Source organism: Macrobrachium nipponense, chromosome 13, assembly GCF_015104395.2.
Source record: "Macrobrachium nipponense isolate FS-2020 chromosome 13, ASM1510439v2, whole genome shotgun sequence".
NCBI lineage: Eukaryota > Metazoa > Arthropoda > Malacostraca > Decapoda > Palaemonidae > Macrobrachium > Macrobrachium nipponense.
In genome coordinates, this window is record NC_087206.1 from 85,404,865 (window position 1) to 85,424,406 (window position 19,542).

The 19,542-nt window shown below is 34.3% G+C and overlaps 1 protein-coding gene across 2 annotated transcripts in view; it reads right to left on the reverse strand.

The window, feature by feature from the left end:
* LOC135225163 (uncharacterized) overlaps nucleotides 1–19,542 on the reverse strand; it is a 248,667-nt gene that overhangs the window by 100,822 nt on the left and 128,303 nt on the right. Inside the window, exons 5-8 of one of the 2 annotated variants that reach the window (XM_064264399.1) lie at nucleotides 15,294–16,076; nucleotides 13,496–13,610; nucleotides 12,819–12,909; nucleotides 8,494–8,596 (exon numbers count right to left, since the gene is read on the reverse strand). In XM_064264399.1, coding sequence (XP_064120469.1) covers nucleotides 8,494–8,596; nucleotides 12,819–12,909; nucleotides 13,496–13,610; nucleotides 15,294–16,076 — 1,092 coding nt within the window. Of the gene's footprint in view, nucleotides 1–8,448; nucleotides 8,597–12,818; nucleotides 12,910–13,495; nucleotides 13,611–15,293; nucleotides 16,077–19,542 lie in introns of both variants that reach the window. The other variant, XM_064264398.1, reaches the window with a different exon arrangement.

Here is a 19,542-nt window from a genome sequence, read left to right on the forward strand (position 1 = left end):
CAACACGACACATATGCAAGCCGCCATGCTTGACACCCCACAATCTCTGCTAGACACATAAAACTGCACTAAACTGGCGAACTGACACATGAACATTGCACATGGAACGATGATAAAATTCCATTTACGTATATACATTTTTCTTTTTTAATTGATAATAATATTTATCGTTATTTACACGGGGCAAATGCTTCCTATTTAGGATTAAATTGGTGTGCTATTTAGCGAAGATGCTTTCTTCTAAGAGTGATCTAAATTAGAATATAAACAATTGTGTGATTTATCTTCTCTATGTGTCTTAGAAACTAAAGAACTTATGCTTAGATCTTTTCGAATAAGCATCTTTCAGAAGATACTGAACGCGCAATATGTCCACCTTTCTTCATCAAGTTAATGATAAATAAACTAACAAAATGAAGCTGAGCTGGGTACAAAATCAACTATCAACAAAATCAGTTTTATAAAGATATGAATATTAGTGAATTCAGTGTCATAATGATAATCACCAATAAAAAATGAATGAAGAAAATACCAACAATATATCAGGAATAATAATAATAATAATAATAATAATAATAATAATAATAATAATAAAATAATAATAATAATAATAATAATACCGATCATTCTTTTTTCCTCAATTAGCCCTTTTTTTCTTGGGGAAAACTTACATACTTGTCTCCTTCTGAATAAAACTCATGCTATACAAAACACAGTAAAAAACTATTCCTTCTCGTTACCTCACTTGTTAAAATTTTCTGGCAATAAATTCAGGTGTTATATATAACCAAGGCATACCAGAACTAAGAGTTAAATCAAAAATACTCAATCACAGTCCTTTACCCTCTTACTGGCATATGAGGAAGATTTCACACATGAATGGCCTATTAATATCTTTGTTATATTAGTATCTCTTTAATAAGGGTAACTGTAAAAGTATTTTGTTAATATCTAACTACTTTCAAAATAGAAAAGATTTTATCCAGAAAAGGTAGACTGCATCTTCAGATATGAGTCAGTTATCTGGACATGAACTTTGTTTGGTGGCAAAATACAGAATTCAACATAATTTTTGAGCTTCATAAGTAAAACTGTCATATTTTACAGAAAACAAACTGTTCAAATCACGCTATTAGCCTAACAACAGTAGAAAGTATTCTCAAAATCGTTATCTAAGTAAGACTTTCCTTTCACCAGGGTGAGACCTCGGTCTCGGACGAGCTCGGTGGCCATTCGACCGTTTGATCAGCAAAGGGGAAACCATTTGTGACCTAAATACTGTATCAGCATCATCTGACTTGACAAGGCTTAAGATTTCTCTTTCCTTAAGGAATTATATATACATAGACGCAAAAGGGCCTCTGGGAATTCTGTCCTTCATAATTCTTATCCAAGTAGGTTCAGGTCTTCCAACTCTGCTGGTGCCAAAGGGAGCCATGCGTACACTATCATGTACTATTCTTTCTTTCAGGATTATGCTAAAAGTATAGCCTATATATACAAATATATAGAGGATATATTATCTCATAACGGGTGGCTCCATATTCGTACTTTTAATTCTGCGTTAAGAATGGACTCTTAGTACTACAGGAAGCTTCCAGAACAATGGCCACTTCGTACTCCTACTTAGAGGGTTCTTCAGCACCATCTTCACCCTTAACCCTCCTTAAACTTACTGGCACAGTTCATTATGTTTGCCTCTCCTTCCTCCCAAAACGTTCTAACTATGTAACTTTTTTTAACTAACCCATTTTCTACCCCTTTTCTACAAGACAAACTATCTCAAAACCCTCATTCATCTCTTCACCTATGCTACATATGTCTCACTTTTTCAGTTCTTCCTGCTTCAATTTTTTTCTTTCGTTTGCATTAAAGATTCCTATGCTTCACTTCCATAAAGGAGAGTTGCCTTAACATGTCTCTTTTATATTTTCCACCACTGTCTTCAACCAGCACCTGTCTCATAAACTTTCAAAATTTTTACTGTCTTTTCTATCACCTTTACTCATATACCTAAGAACAATTCAGACTTACCAAATAAACATAGCATGTAAAGGAATAAAATAAGTGTGCATCGTATAACTTCACTTCCATACTCAACCGGGTTATTTTCGAAACCCCTTTAATACATATTGATATGTATAAATTTCTAATTTGAGATGTGTGACAACTGTTCTTTTATTTTGATAGACAACACACATTAAATTTACACATTAGAAATTTATATGTATATCAAACATTGAAGGGGTTACGAAAATAACCTGGCTGAATATAGAGGTGAAGTAAAATTGCAGGCCCTTATTTTCATAGCATGATCCTTTATTTGGTAAGTCTGAATTGTTCTTTTGTAGTATATGAATAAAGGTGATCAGCAAGACAGTAAGAGGTTCTTTACTTCAAAAATATCCAAGAAGCATTGAAAAATGACTTGGAATTTGTCTAAAATGAGACGTTCACATAGTGTGTATTGCATTATGCCACAAGACTTGTATCTTCAAAGATCTGTGTGGACCCTAATTACTATATATTATGTTTTCATAAGTTACCAATGAATGTCTTCATCTCTTTTGGGATACCTTCAATCTTTTGAGATCTGGATGATCAAGAATTTAACCAAACAAAACCTTACAAAATTCTAGATTTCATTTACACTAGTTCCTGCATGACTATGCAACTGGCTATGACTTTTGATTTCATATGACGATAATGAAGACATTTAAAAAAAAAACTTAAATCATTTCATTAATATAGATCTTATCTTTCACACACAGATAAACAGAATGAACAAATCAATGACCAGAGAGGGACATGAGCATGAGCTACGTAAAAAAAGCAATAAACAAAAGTAAATTCCACATAGAAAAAACCTTCCATTTTGCAACACGACATACATCGATGAAAACAACACACATTTCCAAGCATCCCAGAAAAAGAGACAAATCCTCACTTTTCTTAAGTTTATATTCTACTCAAAACACAGCACACGAAGCCCTAGGGAAAAGTCTTACAAGAAAACCTTGACAAGAAAAATACAAGTGAAAAATGACAATGTTGTACACCAACAAACAACACACAAACACACGCATTCATGTAAATAATGTGCACACTCTACATTCATGTGGTAAGTACATATTATGGAGGCACATGTAATAGGATACATCTGTGTGTACATGTCTGAACACGGAGAGAAGCTGCTGGATCGTGGTAGAATACGATATGTTTTTTTTGCAAAAATAGGTGTGATTTTGTGTTCGGCAATAGGCAATGCAAAGCAAGAAAAAACACTGAATACCACCAACATGTTTGATACAACTTTGACAATTGATATATTTGTAAGTGGGTCACCCAGACAAAAATGATAAACCTATCAGGATAAAACTTACCTTTCTGGAACCAAATATATTGAGACTCGCTTCAGGATGAAAGCACATTTTTGTGAATTTGTATCTCATTGCTACAGACACCCCGTAATGTTTGGCAGTAACCACACACGCTTCCAAAGTACATATACTACACAGACCTCACCGGCAATGCAAAAGGCACACCCATCAAAGATATAGACACTGGCTCTGAGGAAACTTTCATACACAGGAAAAAATAGGCTCAAACGAAAGTGGTAACAAAAGCAGTTTGAATACTCCCTGGTTCTTACAGGATGCCTCAGCCATCCTCCGTCGATCTGCCAAACTTATAATTAAAAACAAACAAACATAACGAATAAAAATGCGCACAACGTTAAAAGAAAATGGTTAAGGAACCACAATACATCAAGCAAAAAACTGCAGGTAGGAAATGAAACACAATAAAGAAATGTGAAATAAGAAAATGCAAGCACCCTTCGATCTGAGGGGCGCACAAACACCTAATGACTTTGTGGACTAGTGTTTGATGGAGTCCTGTCAAGTTCTGATCTGTGAAGGAAGTTTGACCTGTTTCAAGGGCATGACAAGTCTTGCTTTGTTTGCCCTCTTGTTGAGTATTAAAAGGACCCTGTCGCAGATCACTATTCCACAGCATAGTACATGAGATACCACAGGGTAACAATCCTGTTCTGTTCTTGTCAATAAAGTTATTCTTCAACTATACATGATCTCATTATTGGAGCTTGTTATATATATTAAAGGTTTTCCAAACGCACTTTTAAAAAAAATAAATGTGTACTTTTTGAAATGATATTCCAAAATAAAAGCCACCATGACAAATAATTTTGTAGGCGTTAAAAGCAAGATTACAAATATACTTTAAACATCTCAAGGTCTTTGATGAAACAAATTCACATAAGGTTGATTTATCAACAAGGCTCATTCTCAGCCTATACAATTATTTACTGACTTTTCCAAAAGTAATTTAAATTGAAAATGACTGTTACCACAATTAATAAGTAACAGTGGAATAACAATGAAAGTCATATTTATCATCATTCTTTCAATTTTAATAAGAAAATATAGGTGAGGAATTTAGCTTCTTCCATAAGTATGCTTTTTTTCAGCTTCTTCCAAAAAAGTGGTTCTTCATTATTTATTTTTCGATATCAGGTCTAAAGAGGAAAAAGAACATTCAGTCCCACAGGACAGAGTGACAAGTGCCATTATCCAGCTGTGTTCTGACCACGATGTATCAAGTCTCATATGGTTATTGAGGTTTTATTGTACTCATTTCTGAATATGGACACCTGTCGCTCTCAGGACAAAGGACACTTCAAGAAGCACTAATGAAATAAGGATGGACAAAGAACAGGCATTCGTAATTGAGGCAAAATTAAAGAAAGGTCAATAAAAAGGGCTTAACACTGAGCAAGATAAAGAAGCAAGAGAGAGAAAGAGAGATTAAAAGGGGGCAGGGAAACTTGACACAAGAGACTCACGACGAATATGAATGGTATTAAAAAAACGGGACCTAAGTTCACACAAGAGATCAAAAGTTTGGATTTCTTCAGTGCAATGAAAATACAGAGGTGCAAAATGCATGACTGCAGAGAGATTGGGATAAAAGACATCAAAACATCTGGAAAATGGGATTTTGTTTTTGTCAAAAGTTATATTAAAGTGTATGAAAAACTTCAAGACAAAAATTAAAACAAAAATAATAAAATAATGAGTACAAGTCATTTAAAGTTGGAAGTTAAAGAAGATAAATACGCAGAAGACTTACTAAGGAGAAGGTGTAAATAAATAAATAAACATTTTACTATGAAGAATGTGTAAATAAATAAACAACTTAATAAGGAGAATAAATAAATCAATCAATAAATAAAAATGAGCAAACATTAACCCTATGAAATTATGTACTACAAAATTTGAAAACTAAAGGAACCTTATTTGAAATTCAAATGAGTATGCAGCTAATTATTTGTTCTGAAGAAAAACAAAACTTTGGCCAAAAGCTGATATAACCAAGGGCTGTCAAAACTCTTGAAATCAAGTTTGACTCAAAACATTATTCCAAACATGAATTGACTTTGATTATTCTTAAAGTACTATTAAATATCTTCTGAAGAGAAGGACAAATATTTATTTTGTCTTTTGAAAAGAATGTAGTTAATGTGAGGCTTATCCAGATCATCAAAGATAATTATCATGATTTCTTACCTTTAGCACTAAAGTTCAGGACTACATAAAGAGGAATGGTTTAGTTAAAGCTTTCGTGACACTGGCATTTGTGAGACATCCCAGTGAAATGGCAACGTTTACAAATGATGGTAGAGGTAGGTGGGAAAAGTACTAAGTAAACGCAGGTCCTGATATTCCTCTTCAAAGACAATTATTCTAACACTTCACAATTTGCAGGTGACCTTATAGAGCAATTTCAAGATTAAGGAATACATTCCTTACTAAAATAAGGGCAATTTGGGGCCAATGTCTTTATTGACTGGAGTGCCTGAATAAGGCTAATTTGATAATCTATTTCCCCTTGGTGTTATCCCTGAATCCCCAAATCACAGGGTAGTGATTCATGAATCATTACCCTCAGAAGGGCACAAAACACCATAACCAAGATTCCAGAGTAGGATCTTATCAGCTGCTGTAGGTAAGCAATGAGGACATTTTCCTTGTCATGTTCTGGACAAAAATTGTTAAAAGAAAATAGCAAAATAAAGAGTATAAATTTCTACTGACAGAATGAAATATTAAACGAATCTACTAAACTGAGTTTTGACAATTATTGAGGAGAAAAAATTAATGAAAAGCAACAGTATGAATTTAGAGAAAGTGAAAAAAAATTATAATTAGTGAGGAGTCCATATAACATTGACGAGTTTCTGACATTCGAATACAAAATAAGGAAAGTATAGACAATTCAGGAATGTAGGATATATTAGTAATATAACAATTTTTGGATACAGTCCCATAACATACAAAATTAAGTTTAATAAATGTGAAGCAATATGATAAAAATGGCTCACTTATTTAGAATATTTCACTGCTTATTCTGAGGTTTTGTTGATTACTGTAATAAAGTCATGTACCCCTTAATAAATTCATGGAGCCCTAATTATTTACTTGATGGATCATTTTTACCAGGCACCATGGTTAAGGAAATACATAAGAATAAGTAAGCCATTAATCAACATACAAAGAAATACAAAAGCTGACAGAATTCTTCCAAAATTTCCTGTAAAAATGACATTCTTGAATTGACTATTACCCGGATATATTAATCTAAAGACAGTACGTAAACGTTACTCATGGGAGACAAAATGAATGCAAGAGACATTACTGGTGGCTAAATTTAGTCTTTTTGCCAAATAGAGTTTTCAACGCTGCTAAACTTCAAAAACGTCAATCGTAAGAGCTATTAATAATCCTAGTATTTAACTAATTATGATAGTCTGGTGAAAGTTTGCGTGTCTCAATTTTACAATTCATTAACAAACCTATTTCATGAATATGAATTTGTTTACAATAAGGGGACACCAAATCCTTGAAGAATCGTAAACTTTGCACTGCTATCAAGAAGCTTTCAGGGGAACCAATCTCTGGCTGATAAATTTTCTTCTTATTTAACAAAGATATGAAAATCAAAAGCCAAAAGCGCCATCCGTTGTCTTATGATAAGTAAGGGCTTAATCAAGCACTCATTGATATTTGACTCTGGTTATCAGGTAGCCATGAACTCAATACAGTCCAGAGTTACCCAGTCTGGGGATTTTTTTTTCTTTTTTTGAGTTTGGAAAGTAGAAAAAAGCAAGGCTTCTTTAAAACTAAAGATAAATAAACAAACCAATTTGATCAATAAAAATAAAAGACTGGCTTTTGTACCAGACTATTGACAAACTTGTAGTAAATTTCTGGGAAAATATGACAGCATATACAAGAATGAATATAACAATTGTATATGAGTGAATTTAATATACCCCTGCATTAGTCACAATGCAAAATAGATTCACATACATGATTGATGACCTAAACTCGGGCACTTTAACTTAACTAGCACTAAAACAACACAAAAACCTATTTGCTTTTAATCCTCTTGTATTAACCCAGGTAAAACCATTGGTTACAATTTCCAATTTCATCTGTTGCAAGGGCTAAATGGCTATTATTAGCCTTGTCCGCAAATCATAAAAGAGGAATGGTTTGTCTCAGTCACACAACAGCCTTGCATGCAACGACAGTCGCAAAGCCTAACTTGATGTACAGTATTAGTCTCTAATCCAGTCTTGGAAATGTTACCCAGTTAACCAGTAATGCCTCTTATATTCTTTGGCTATCCACCTAATAGCCTACTCGCAGGAAGGGAAAAAAAAAGGGAAAATGCACACGTGGGGAACTTGAGGGCATCTGTCCATCATCAAATCAAGGGAAATGGACCCACTATTCGTATGAATTAGAGAAAGAAGATTGGAATTCATCAAGAAAAGTCGATGCTCACAGCTAAAATATAAAATAACTGTTGGTTTGTGGTTTGGCCTATTACTGTACTGCTCAGCAGTGCTTTATCATAGAATGACAGGTTTTGTTTAAAAAATCCTGATGGGGTGCAAATTCTTAACTACGTATCTGTAGTGACAGGAACTTTACCTGTACTTCGGGAAATGATTATGAAATTCTACCTGTTATAAAAAAAAAAAAATAAGAGTAATTTTGTAAATATCACTAGGTATACAATGTAGTGTCAAGTAATTCCAAAGGAAATGAGGTGGAAATAAACGTATAATACCCATCTTACTGAATATTGCAGATATGCACTGACAACGAATTAGTAAAGAAATATGCAATTCAAGGACTATTTCAATACAGTTCATACAACAATATATACCAAGATCCAATATGCTGCATGATGTGCAATTTCACAGTCAATTTATCTTTTGACTGTGAGCATATCCAAGTAAAAAAACAAAATAAATAATCAAAAGAGGACACGCAGATTTTCGAAAATGACAGCGAGACAAAACACCGAGAAATAGTCTTTATACGATTTATGAATGTAGAGGAGCTATAGACATACCAACACCGACAGTACACATCCTGCAATGCAGACATAATCGCCCACCTTCCTTGGTGCGCTCTCGGGTCGCGATGTCAAGGTCAGGTCGGCTGAGGTCAGGAGAATCTTGTAAGGACCTCGACTCATTTCCTTCTGACGAAGACGTTTCCTGAAGGATATCGGACGGTAATAAAAGAGGAATTTACACGAGAGAGAGAGAGAGAGAGAGAGAGAGAGAGAGAGAGAGAGAGAGAGAGAGAGAGAGAGAGAGAGAGAGAGGTCCCAAGCCTGAAAGAGAGGTTAAAAAGATCGTTGTCTTGTAGGGAAAAGGTATTTTGTGAAGACAGGTCGCGAAGGTCAGTATTAAGCTAACGAGCCAATGGGGGAGAGGAATGTATGGTATTTGGTTACAATATTCAAGACTCCAAAGGGGAACAGTTTAGTTTTTCAATCGGGTGACCATGCTATGGGTATTCTTTAGGACTTTTTTTGCTTCCTTGCTTTGTTCGTCGGTAGTAATCACATGTTTAATGCTATTTAAAACCCCCTTTTTAATTCACTGAATGGGAAATACACAGAATTTTGTTCTTATGTAGTAAGTATCACTAAGACTGTAAATCAATAATAATTAGCTACCTCTGCAATTAGCAAGCAGCAAATTTATGATAGCCCCATTACATTTTTCTAATATTATCAATTCACTATTCTTAAGTAAGACAATAAAAGATTGTCTAGTAAGTATACAATCTCTCTTCAAAGCTGCCTCACCTGCTGTTACAGGATCTTCTAACAATCACACTGTATTCATTCAACTCAAAAGAAAAAAACACTGCTTTAGCAATTCAACTATTCGAAAATGCAAGCACTGAACTATGAATATCAGAAGTAGATTATGTCTCAAATGTCCAGAATAATCTTATTTAAACTATTATCTATTTTTATGTGTACCCCTGCCTACCCCTCAGTATTGAATATATACGAGCCGTGTTCTGTTCGCGTAATCGTAGGAATAAAAGTGAATCGTAAAATTCTTTGCACAGACATTTTTCGTTTCGCGAAATCATCAAGACGCTGAAGAAATCAAGATCTATTTAATCTGCGTGCATGAACCAGAATGCCTTTGCTTTCAAAGGACTACACACTCACACCAAAGGTGTCCTACACACTTACGGAATTGGGAAATATGTACTTGGACGAAAAGAAGATTAAAGTAACCTGCAGGAGAGTCTAACAAACTGGGTGTTTACAAATTCCTTAACCTTCAGATTTTCGTAAATCTTCAGGGTAAATCCTTTTGAGTTTCAATGGGAAGGAGGGATATAACTTAATATCACCCGTGAGTTTGTTGAAACTGACTGTACAAAACAAGGATTCTTCCATTTGTAAAACGTTTTCTTCGAAGTTACAGGCTTTACCTGACAAACGTTCGTGTATCCTACTGTGCTTATTTATATTGGATTTTCTCACACTGGGTTGTCATTATTCTATGTCATTGTACGAAAATATTTCGCTCCTATTCCTCTAATATTGAAAAGTCACAGACATAACTGACCATTTTCATTCTGACACTTAACAATTCTAAACATTACACCAAATTTACATTTAGACTTAGCTACGTAATTTGATTTAAGATTTAACACCATTCAAGGTCAAGTCTATCCTACTGAACTGGTACGTTTTAAAGTATTTGAATTAACCCGTCCTTACACTCATTTACTACAATCAGTAAGGCTACAGTATTCTACAGCAACACTTGGCAAACGTTTTACAATTCAGGGTTTACCAAATACATAAAATCAACTCTTATCTTAATCTACGTATTACTTCAGGTATTTTGTATAAACCTGGAATCAGAGAAGGGATGTCAATCTGACTTTACCGTTCTGTATAAAAAATCTACTAATTAAATTATGGGACTCTAATCAAATATAATTTATATTATTCAAAATATACCAACCTAACTCATTAAAATCAACAGATTAAAGACTACCATATATCAAATGATAGGCAGTAGGGCACCTAAATAATTCCAATAAAACTAGAAACTACAAACTTTTTTTTTTTTTTTTTTTGGGGGGGGGGCAATACAGGACACAGATTAACACGGATTAATCAAGCTACTTTCCACATGTCTATGGGTCGAAAACCATAACCTACTTCCATGTAATTAATTACAATAATCATATTTGTACGTTGCTATAACAAACAATAAAAACGATAAAGAAATTGAAACGCCTTCCAAATTACCTTTGTCTGAAAGCTTTAAAATGTCTAAACAAAAGACAGTACATTACGAGTCAACTAAGGCTGACGTGATATATAGGAAGAGAATCTAGAAGTAATGCACAAGAAACCAACAGTGTTTCATGAACAGCTGTCAAAAACATACCAACTAAACAAACGACAACCTAAAGTGCTGGAAAAAAATCATGTCATTTACAATCGCTTCATTGAAGATAAATAATTGATAACACATTCATAAGACTCATTATCTTAACTATTGAAATCCATAACTATAAAAAATAGGAAAACACGACAACCACTCTAAAATACGATTATCTTAATACTATGCAACTTAAACTGTCACTAACACATTATATTCGTAAATCAAATCATGACGTTTACTTTAACAGTTACCATCTTCAAAATCAAGATGTTTATTTTCTCATTTTGCATCTTCAAAACAGATTCTATAAACTTCCCTTAAAAAAATATTTTTTGACAAAAATTACTGAATATTCATAAGCCTGCTCTGGAGAGAAGCATTGGGCTTTTTATTCCTCTTGAACAAGGCTCTACATGTTACAACATCCTTAAGAAGGAAGCAAAAGTTGAGTCTGAAGTCACCATGAAAAAATAAGGCAATTTCTCTAAATAAAAGTCTAAAATCAAACATTCTTTATGAAAACCTTTTAAAACCAAATTTCTGAGGACTCTTTTAGGGACGGAAAAACATAACACACAGCAAGACTCAAGGATCACAGAAGTACTATGAGCATCACTATACTTTTCATCATGCAATGAGACAAAAATATAAGTGAGGCAAGAGTAAAATGAACTTACTTACATCTTATTCAGACCCTTTCAAGATAACACACTGATTAAAAGATTATCACATTCTATCAATGTTTTTCTTTCAGGGAATACACTAATCATAGGTACAAAGCAATTAGTGGAAAAAATGAAATGCACACAGCACAAAAATCCTCAAAATGATGAAAATAAATGATTGGTATTAGCTTATCCACTTCATGATGATAACAAGGACCTTTATCTGAATGATCCAAATTTAGCTAAAGTCAGTAATGATTGTAATGTATATGGTAAGAGCAAATAAGCCTAGGTCCTAGGTCCTACATCCACTGCCTCTTTATTACTCTTATTAATATTCTGTGGGGTACTATCAAAAGCCAATACTAAGATGTTTTGTTAACTATACAAGCAGAGTAACTGAGCTGCTTCCCTGAGGGTACCAAACTTAAGCCTGAGATATGTTTCTGTACAGATAGAGTCTGATTTACAGGCTTTGGATGTCTGCAACAATAAAAGAAAATGACTTTTTAAATGTAGATATTTTCCTTGTCAAACATCAAAGTGTTGCTGTTTCATAACACATAAGTCCCATTTTCCTTTTGTATAAATTTCAACCCTTTAACACAACATCTGCAAAAGAACTGGTCTCTACATTAAGTCTCCATCTTATTTGCTTACCCTCTTAAGAATCCACAATACTCCCATTGCCATATTCTCAGTTTAAATTCTATACCAGATTTCTTTAGATTATATATATCATCCCTACTAGAGGCACTGGTCATCTTCAATCTAATTTACTAAAGTTCTCAGTCATCTTTATACAAATGGTTCACGTTTCTGCTTTATATAATGATAGTAGTCTGATATCTGCCTTAAACAGTCATCCTACCCAATAATCCAAATACTACTGTTTGATTATTACATCTCCTTACTGACGGAAACTCTGCTAACGCCATCAATTTTAGCTCTAGCGATTTATCTTTGGTCATTGAGATGACGGTTTTTGCCTATTTTCAAAACTAAACTAAGTGTTTTATCAGATACGAACAGCATTCACAAACTAATAAAACGAAATAAAAATTTGCTCAAGGTTTAAAACTTAGACACAACAAGGAGTACAGCATTGGAGCAACAATACTGAAAACATCCCTCTGTTGGGAAGAAAGCTGGGCAAAAAAGAAAATTTCCTAGAAGTAAGATAAGTGCATTTCAAAAACGGAAGAATCAGTTCAAATGCTTATTTTTAACATGAAAAGAATAAAGAACTTTAGTGTCAATCTCCTTACCAAAGCCTACTCTCCTCAACTGAACTTCACTTACCCTAGACCTTAACTGACAGAAGGAACATGCCCACTAACCTGAGGACAGCTGCTGCAGCACAGCAGGCACCGAACAGGAACAGCATGCACATCACAATCATGACCACGTAACCCGGGGCTACAGACCCACCTGATAAAAAGCCATATGTGAAAATAGAGGGAAAAGAGAACTATGGATATCATAGAAGCAGATGTATTTGAAAAATCAGTTTAATGGGGAATGATTTGAAGCAACTATATCATAATCGTATATGCATTTGAGAAATCATTTTAAATAAGAACCAAAACCTAAAATTAATGAGAAACAATACTAAAAACTGATTTTTGTGGATCGTGAATAACACTCAATCAATATAAGTCACGACCCACAAAAATCACTATTAAAGCAAACCCTTGTGAAACTAGTTTAGTTCCAAGAACTTTTAACAAAGAAGCACATTCACAGAAAAGGTAAAACTGAATGCATCACATAAATGAATTAAACGTGAGCCCTTCTAGGGAACTGAGTTCAACATTGAAAATGACATAAAATTAAATAAGAAGTTTAATATGATCAAGATGCTAACACCGGATTTAATTTTAACCATAATTAGTAGTTAATATGACTGTATTTAAACCCTATCCTCTGCTTTCGTATAAAACACCCTAAACCCCTCCGTCTAAGGCAACCAAACCAATCTCTCACGAGACTCTTTACAGCACATTTCTGCAATTACCAGGTACAGTATATCCACAAACGGTAGGTCCGCAGTCTTTGTCCCTTGGGATAGGAACATTGTGCGCCCAATCCACTGGCCTTATAGTACGAACGGACATCTCCCCTGACCCGATCTGCAATGAAAATAATAATGCTTCAGGAATTGGAATTGGTATATAAAATTGAGGTCGAAGGCCAAGATCTGGGACCTACTACATAGGTCATTCAGCTCTGGATAGGAAATCGAGAGCAAAGGAGGTTTTACAGGTGTACCAGGACTCCAGGAGGAAAACCTCGCAATTGCATGAAACTATTAGGAGAGGGATGAAAGAAAGATCGAAGAGCATATGAACGGAGGTGCAGTAAAAGGAATGAAAGGGGTTGCAACTAGGGGCCGAAGGGAAGCTGCAAGGAACCTTAAATAATACTTAAGAGTGCACTGACGGCACTATCTTACCACCTTTTGCTGTTTTTCCAGAGTTAACATTGAAGACAAACTCATAGTAATTACCTTTACAATTTTTTGTAATTTTCTCGAACGAGTTTCTGAATCTCACAGAGAAACTTATAAAAACCAAAGATAAACAGTAACAAACAGCTTTTAAATACTTCAACAGTTTAATTTTTGTTAGCTGAGAACTGTTTTGATGGTAACTTAGGAGCTGAATGATTTGAAATACTGATTTAAAAAAAAAATAGCCCAGTAAACTTCCTTATATTATATCTTATGAATTCTAAAACTAGGCCTTTACATATAAACTTGGGTAGAATTAGATCTTCATTCTACTGATGGCAACGTTTTCCTATCTGTTACCAAAATAACATAATCTAAGATAAGCTCTTAGATTATGTATGGTATGTTTGATCTTAACCTATATAATTATATATATATATATATATATATATATATATAATATATATATATATATATATATATACCATACATACATACATACATACAACATACATCACATACATACGTATATATATCTATATATATATATATAGTATTTATATATACGATATATATATATTATATATACTACGTATAATACACACTAAAAGAAGTTATATACTAGTAAGAGGAGGTAATGAAATATGGGTTGCAAGTACCGTAGACTTTAACAAAATTTACCAACCCAACGGACTAAGTATATGATTTTCCCTGAAACTATTTTAAAAATATTTATGCACACATAAACTTTTCTTTATTGAACTGTAAAATTACATATTCTGGTCTACAATTACTTGAAAAACAGAAGAGTTTGGTTAAAAACTAACTCAGTGGAATGTGAATTCTTGATCTATCGTGATGAAGTTTGTTACCTAAGATGAAAATTGCTGTTGCATACTGCAGTGATTATAAACCATAAAAAGTGTAACTAAAACTTAAACAACAGAAAAGCGAGTAAGATAACTAAATTAATGATTTTGCGGCTTATGTATTGGAAAAAGTTGTGTAAGGGACATCTACTAGTGTTAATAGTGACAGAAATATTGACTTGATCAGCTAATTCAGCTAAAATGACTGTAGCAAATGGTCACACTACAACTGTATCAGTATTACTGTTATTATAATTTTTATTGAAAAGACCACTTGCTAAAATTGATCCTTCACTGCACTCACACATACACACACACACACACACACACAGAACTTACAATCTGCACTAAAGTCGGCCAATTGAAAAGCCACGAATTGATGAAAGAATATTTAACACACAACAAAAGGATACACATAAGAAGTACAGAGAACATGAAAGTGAGATACCGTCAGTAAAAAATAAAAAGGAAAAATGTCCCTTAAGAAGTCTCACCTTAGACGGACGCTTAGAAGGGGCGTCTATTAACTCCAGAACGGTGGCCATATCCTTCGTTTTAGGATCCCAGTCGAGCAAAAGGAAATCATAGCTCCTCTCCCCCAAGACGGAAACGAAGCCCTCTCCCCAAAACGATGGGAAGAAAGTGGGCCTTTTAACCTTCATCTCAATCGGCTGAGATTTATTGAGCTCCCCCTCTTTTTTTCGGTGTCTATTGAATCCGTTTTCTTTGATCCAACTCGACCCAATGATGCTCTCCAGTTTCTTTTCAAATTCATGACCCTCGCGCTCGGTGTTTAGCTTCTTCATCTCGAAATAGAGGCGCTCTTTCTCAGCCACCTCCTCCGTGAAGTACAAATCACCTTTCAGGTCCCTTATGAGGAGGCCGTGATTGTCCTCCGAAGGCTGTGAATCTCGTTCGGAGATCACACGTGAAAGGACGCCATCCCATTCAAACAATTCACTGACAGAATCCGAACGTCTACTACGGTCGACTGACTTGCCGGCGGCTTTGTTGTTGTTGCTTCTTCTTCTTCTCCTTTTTCTCCGTTGGGCTCGACTGACGGCGCTGTTGTTGCTGCTGCTGTTGTTGTTGATGTTGCTCATGGTGTTGTTGTAGCTTTCACTGCGAGGCGCCACAAGCTTCGTCGACTCTTCACTTGTTGAATTTCTGTGGCCGCTCGACTTCCTTCGTAGGCGGAAGGCTCCGACATTTGCTCTCAGCAAATGAGACAGAAGGCTTATGCTGTCGAAAACGAGTCGAGTCAAAACCATCTCCGTCTGAAAAGAACAACATAAGCTTACTTTTCCATCAACGTCGTCATTTATAAATGGATAGATCTAAAGGAAGGACGTTAATGTAATTCGTTTTATGGCTTACGAAATATAGAGGGTAACTTTTCTTATCAAAGTTCTTGGCCTAAATTCTGTGGGCCATGTTCTCTCATAATAAGATTCGAGTATTACCAAAGATCATTGGAACTAGCAAAATCTAACAAGAGATGAATGAAAAATAGTAATAAATGGTTAAAATAAATTCCCGATATTTACACACGTATAGCTAAAATACAAGACATAAATACTACCACACACTAACACTATATCACTATATATATATATAAGATATAATGTGTATATATATATATATGTGTGTGTGTGTGTGTGTGTGTGTAGTGCTTATTTACATAATACACAAAAGATATACTTCCTGTAAGTTCCTTCATTGACTCACTTATTAAGAAATGTCCCAGAGCGCACTGCACGCAACAAATGGCTCAGATAAATCACCTAGCGCCAACTTTAAACAGACGGTTCTCGGGCGCCATAAAACGAATTCTAATGAGCTACTTAGGGGGAGGAGAAAGAAATTAAGATGAACTACTCAAGTTTGAGAAGCAAGAGGAGAAACTGAGAAATGCAACTGTGTACAAAACAGATGCTTAGGTATTTCCGTACTCAGACGTAACCGAGTGTGTATGAAATATAAGCACACAAACGTATATAGATCGGTGCTATTACATACATAAATACATATACATAAATACACATAAAATTACAACTGACAAGCTAAAAACAATTCTTTTAATATCCTTCACTCTGCATTGGGAATAACTCACACACGGGGTGAATAAGTGACAAAAATTCACATAATATATATACAGTCTATAGATATATTAATATAGTATATATATATATATATACTAAAACATATAACTATAATTAATATATATAATTATATTTATCTATGTAATATATATATATTATTTATCATATATATATAGATATATAATAATATATATACTATGTAATCTATATATATATATATAGATATATATTATATATATATATTATATATATACACACACATGTATGTGTGTAATGTTTGCGCGTCTATATTACAGACAGTGACCTCTCAATTTCTCGACCTGTAGATTCATGAGTGCATGTAAATTTGTATGATTTCTCTCTCTCTCTCTCTCTCTCTCTCTCTCTCTCTCTCTCTCTCTCACACACACACATTTTGCATACGTGCTCGCGCGTCTGAGTTTGCTTCTGAAGTTCGATCGAGTAGGAGGTGATTCTAGGCGAGGCCGGTTTTCGTTTATTAACTTACCTACAGAAGTTTTGGTTCAACGATCTCGATTCCTTCTTTCATTGACATAGAATAAGAACTTCCCAGGTTCATTTTAACTTCTGAGCTCCCTTGGTAAAATAAAACATGCCGACAAAATCAACATCTGCAGATTCAACTCTCAAGGCCTATACTCTCAACTACGCAAGTGTCATCACACTTGTACTTTACTCTAGTTGTGGACAATCGTGCATACGGGTGTGTAGGGCTGTACATTCACATAAAACTCGCTTATCACATTCATTATATACTGGACACAATGACTATGTTTTTTCAGACTTTTTGGATATGTTTTTCACCGAATGCCTCGAATCGACAAGGGGGAAATGGATCAATTTACTTTACTAGCAAACATATGTATACAGAAATTATGTATGATAAATTCGTAAAGTAACTAAGTCTACGGGCATAACCAGCCCGTTTCAGGAAATCCCTTCTCACCCCCACCCCCTTCGGAAGGAAGGGGGGAGGGGGAAAGTAAGATGAAACCCCATTACAAACCATCTTATGACTCCCCACTATAACCCTGCCAAGTTTCATGCCCATCGGACCAGCCATTTGGCCGTGATCGAATGACAGACGGACGAACAGTAAGATGTTGGTGGTGGGTTTTCAACCTACGCACGACGGAAAGAATAAAATTGGCATTACTCAATGCTTTCAGTGGAAGGCGTACCTAGAAATCTTGGGGGAAATCGGGAGGGCATTTTAAGAACAGGCCTCATTTAAAGAGGATGGTATCTAGTGGAAATTTATATAAAAAAGTTACAAGCTATTAAAAACTTTTCTGTCCTCATCGTCCGGTAAAATTTTTTAAATAAAAAAATCTTTGTTAGATACCACGCTATTTAAATTAGGTCCTCTTATCAAATATAAAAGTGAATGTGCATATATAATATATACATCTAAACAGCGGTGGCCACAGCCGGATATACATCAATGAGGAGAAGGACATAACGACTTGATAAAAGGGTCAATTTATTCCCGACGTTTCGTAATGTCTTCATTACATTTTCGAGGGCTGTACAAAATAGATAGCATAAAATAAATTACAATAAAGCTAAGAATTTGAGATATAAAAGTTGCACAATGATTACAAACTTAAAATATTAAAAATACTAAAAAGACACATTTAAAAAAAAAAAAAAAACGTAAACTAAACAGGACAAAAATTATTAAAGTAAAAAAAAAAACGAATGAAACAAAAAAAATAATAAGACATATCCAAAATAAGTTTGGAGCTATTAAGGTTCATTTGATTCCCATTAATCCTGTTACCATTGGGTCATTATTCAAGTTTAAAGATCGTTTGTGCCCTTATATGTCCTCCGGGTGTGTGTATAGCTATAATTGTCCTAAATGTAATTTAGGAATTATTAGAAATCATTCGAAAATATGTAAAACCTCCATTGAAAACAAGGACTTTACAGTTGTAGGACGAGCTTCCAACAGCCACGATTTGACAATCTTAGAATCGTTAATGATTAAACGACTCGTCCCCTTGTTGAATAGTCAAACCTCTGCTGGCACACTGTACCTTTCTTAGTTTCTTCCTTTTATCTCCAGTCTTGGCATTGCCGCTGAATAGGTTGGTCAAGTTTTACTTTACTTGAATATGTCTTATTATTTTTTTTTGTTTCATTCGTTTTTTTTTTTACTTTAATAATTTTTGTCCTGTTTAGTTTACGTTTTTTTTTGTTTTTAAAGGTGTCTTTTTAGTATTTTTAATATTTTAAGTTTGTAATCATTGTGCAACTTTTAAATCTCAAATTCTTAGCTTTATTGTAATTTATTTTATGCTATCTATTTTGTACAGCCCTCGAAAATGTAATGAAGATATTACGAAACGTCGGGAATAAATTGACCCTTTTATCAAGTCTTTATGTCCTTCTCCTCATTAATATATACATATGTGTATATATACATACAAACACAACAGCTGTATGCTTATACACCACTATGCACCATTAAATAAACCACACTACTTTTAGGTAGAAAAGATTACGCTTCTTTCTTTAACAAAACTTCATCTTACCAGACTGAGAGAGGGCGTAAAATCGTCCAATCACGCCAATACCTAAAGAAACTCACCTCTGAAGCATAAAACTTTGGGGG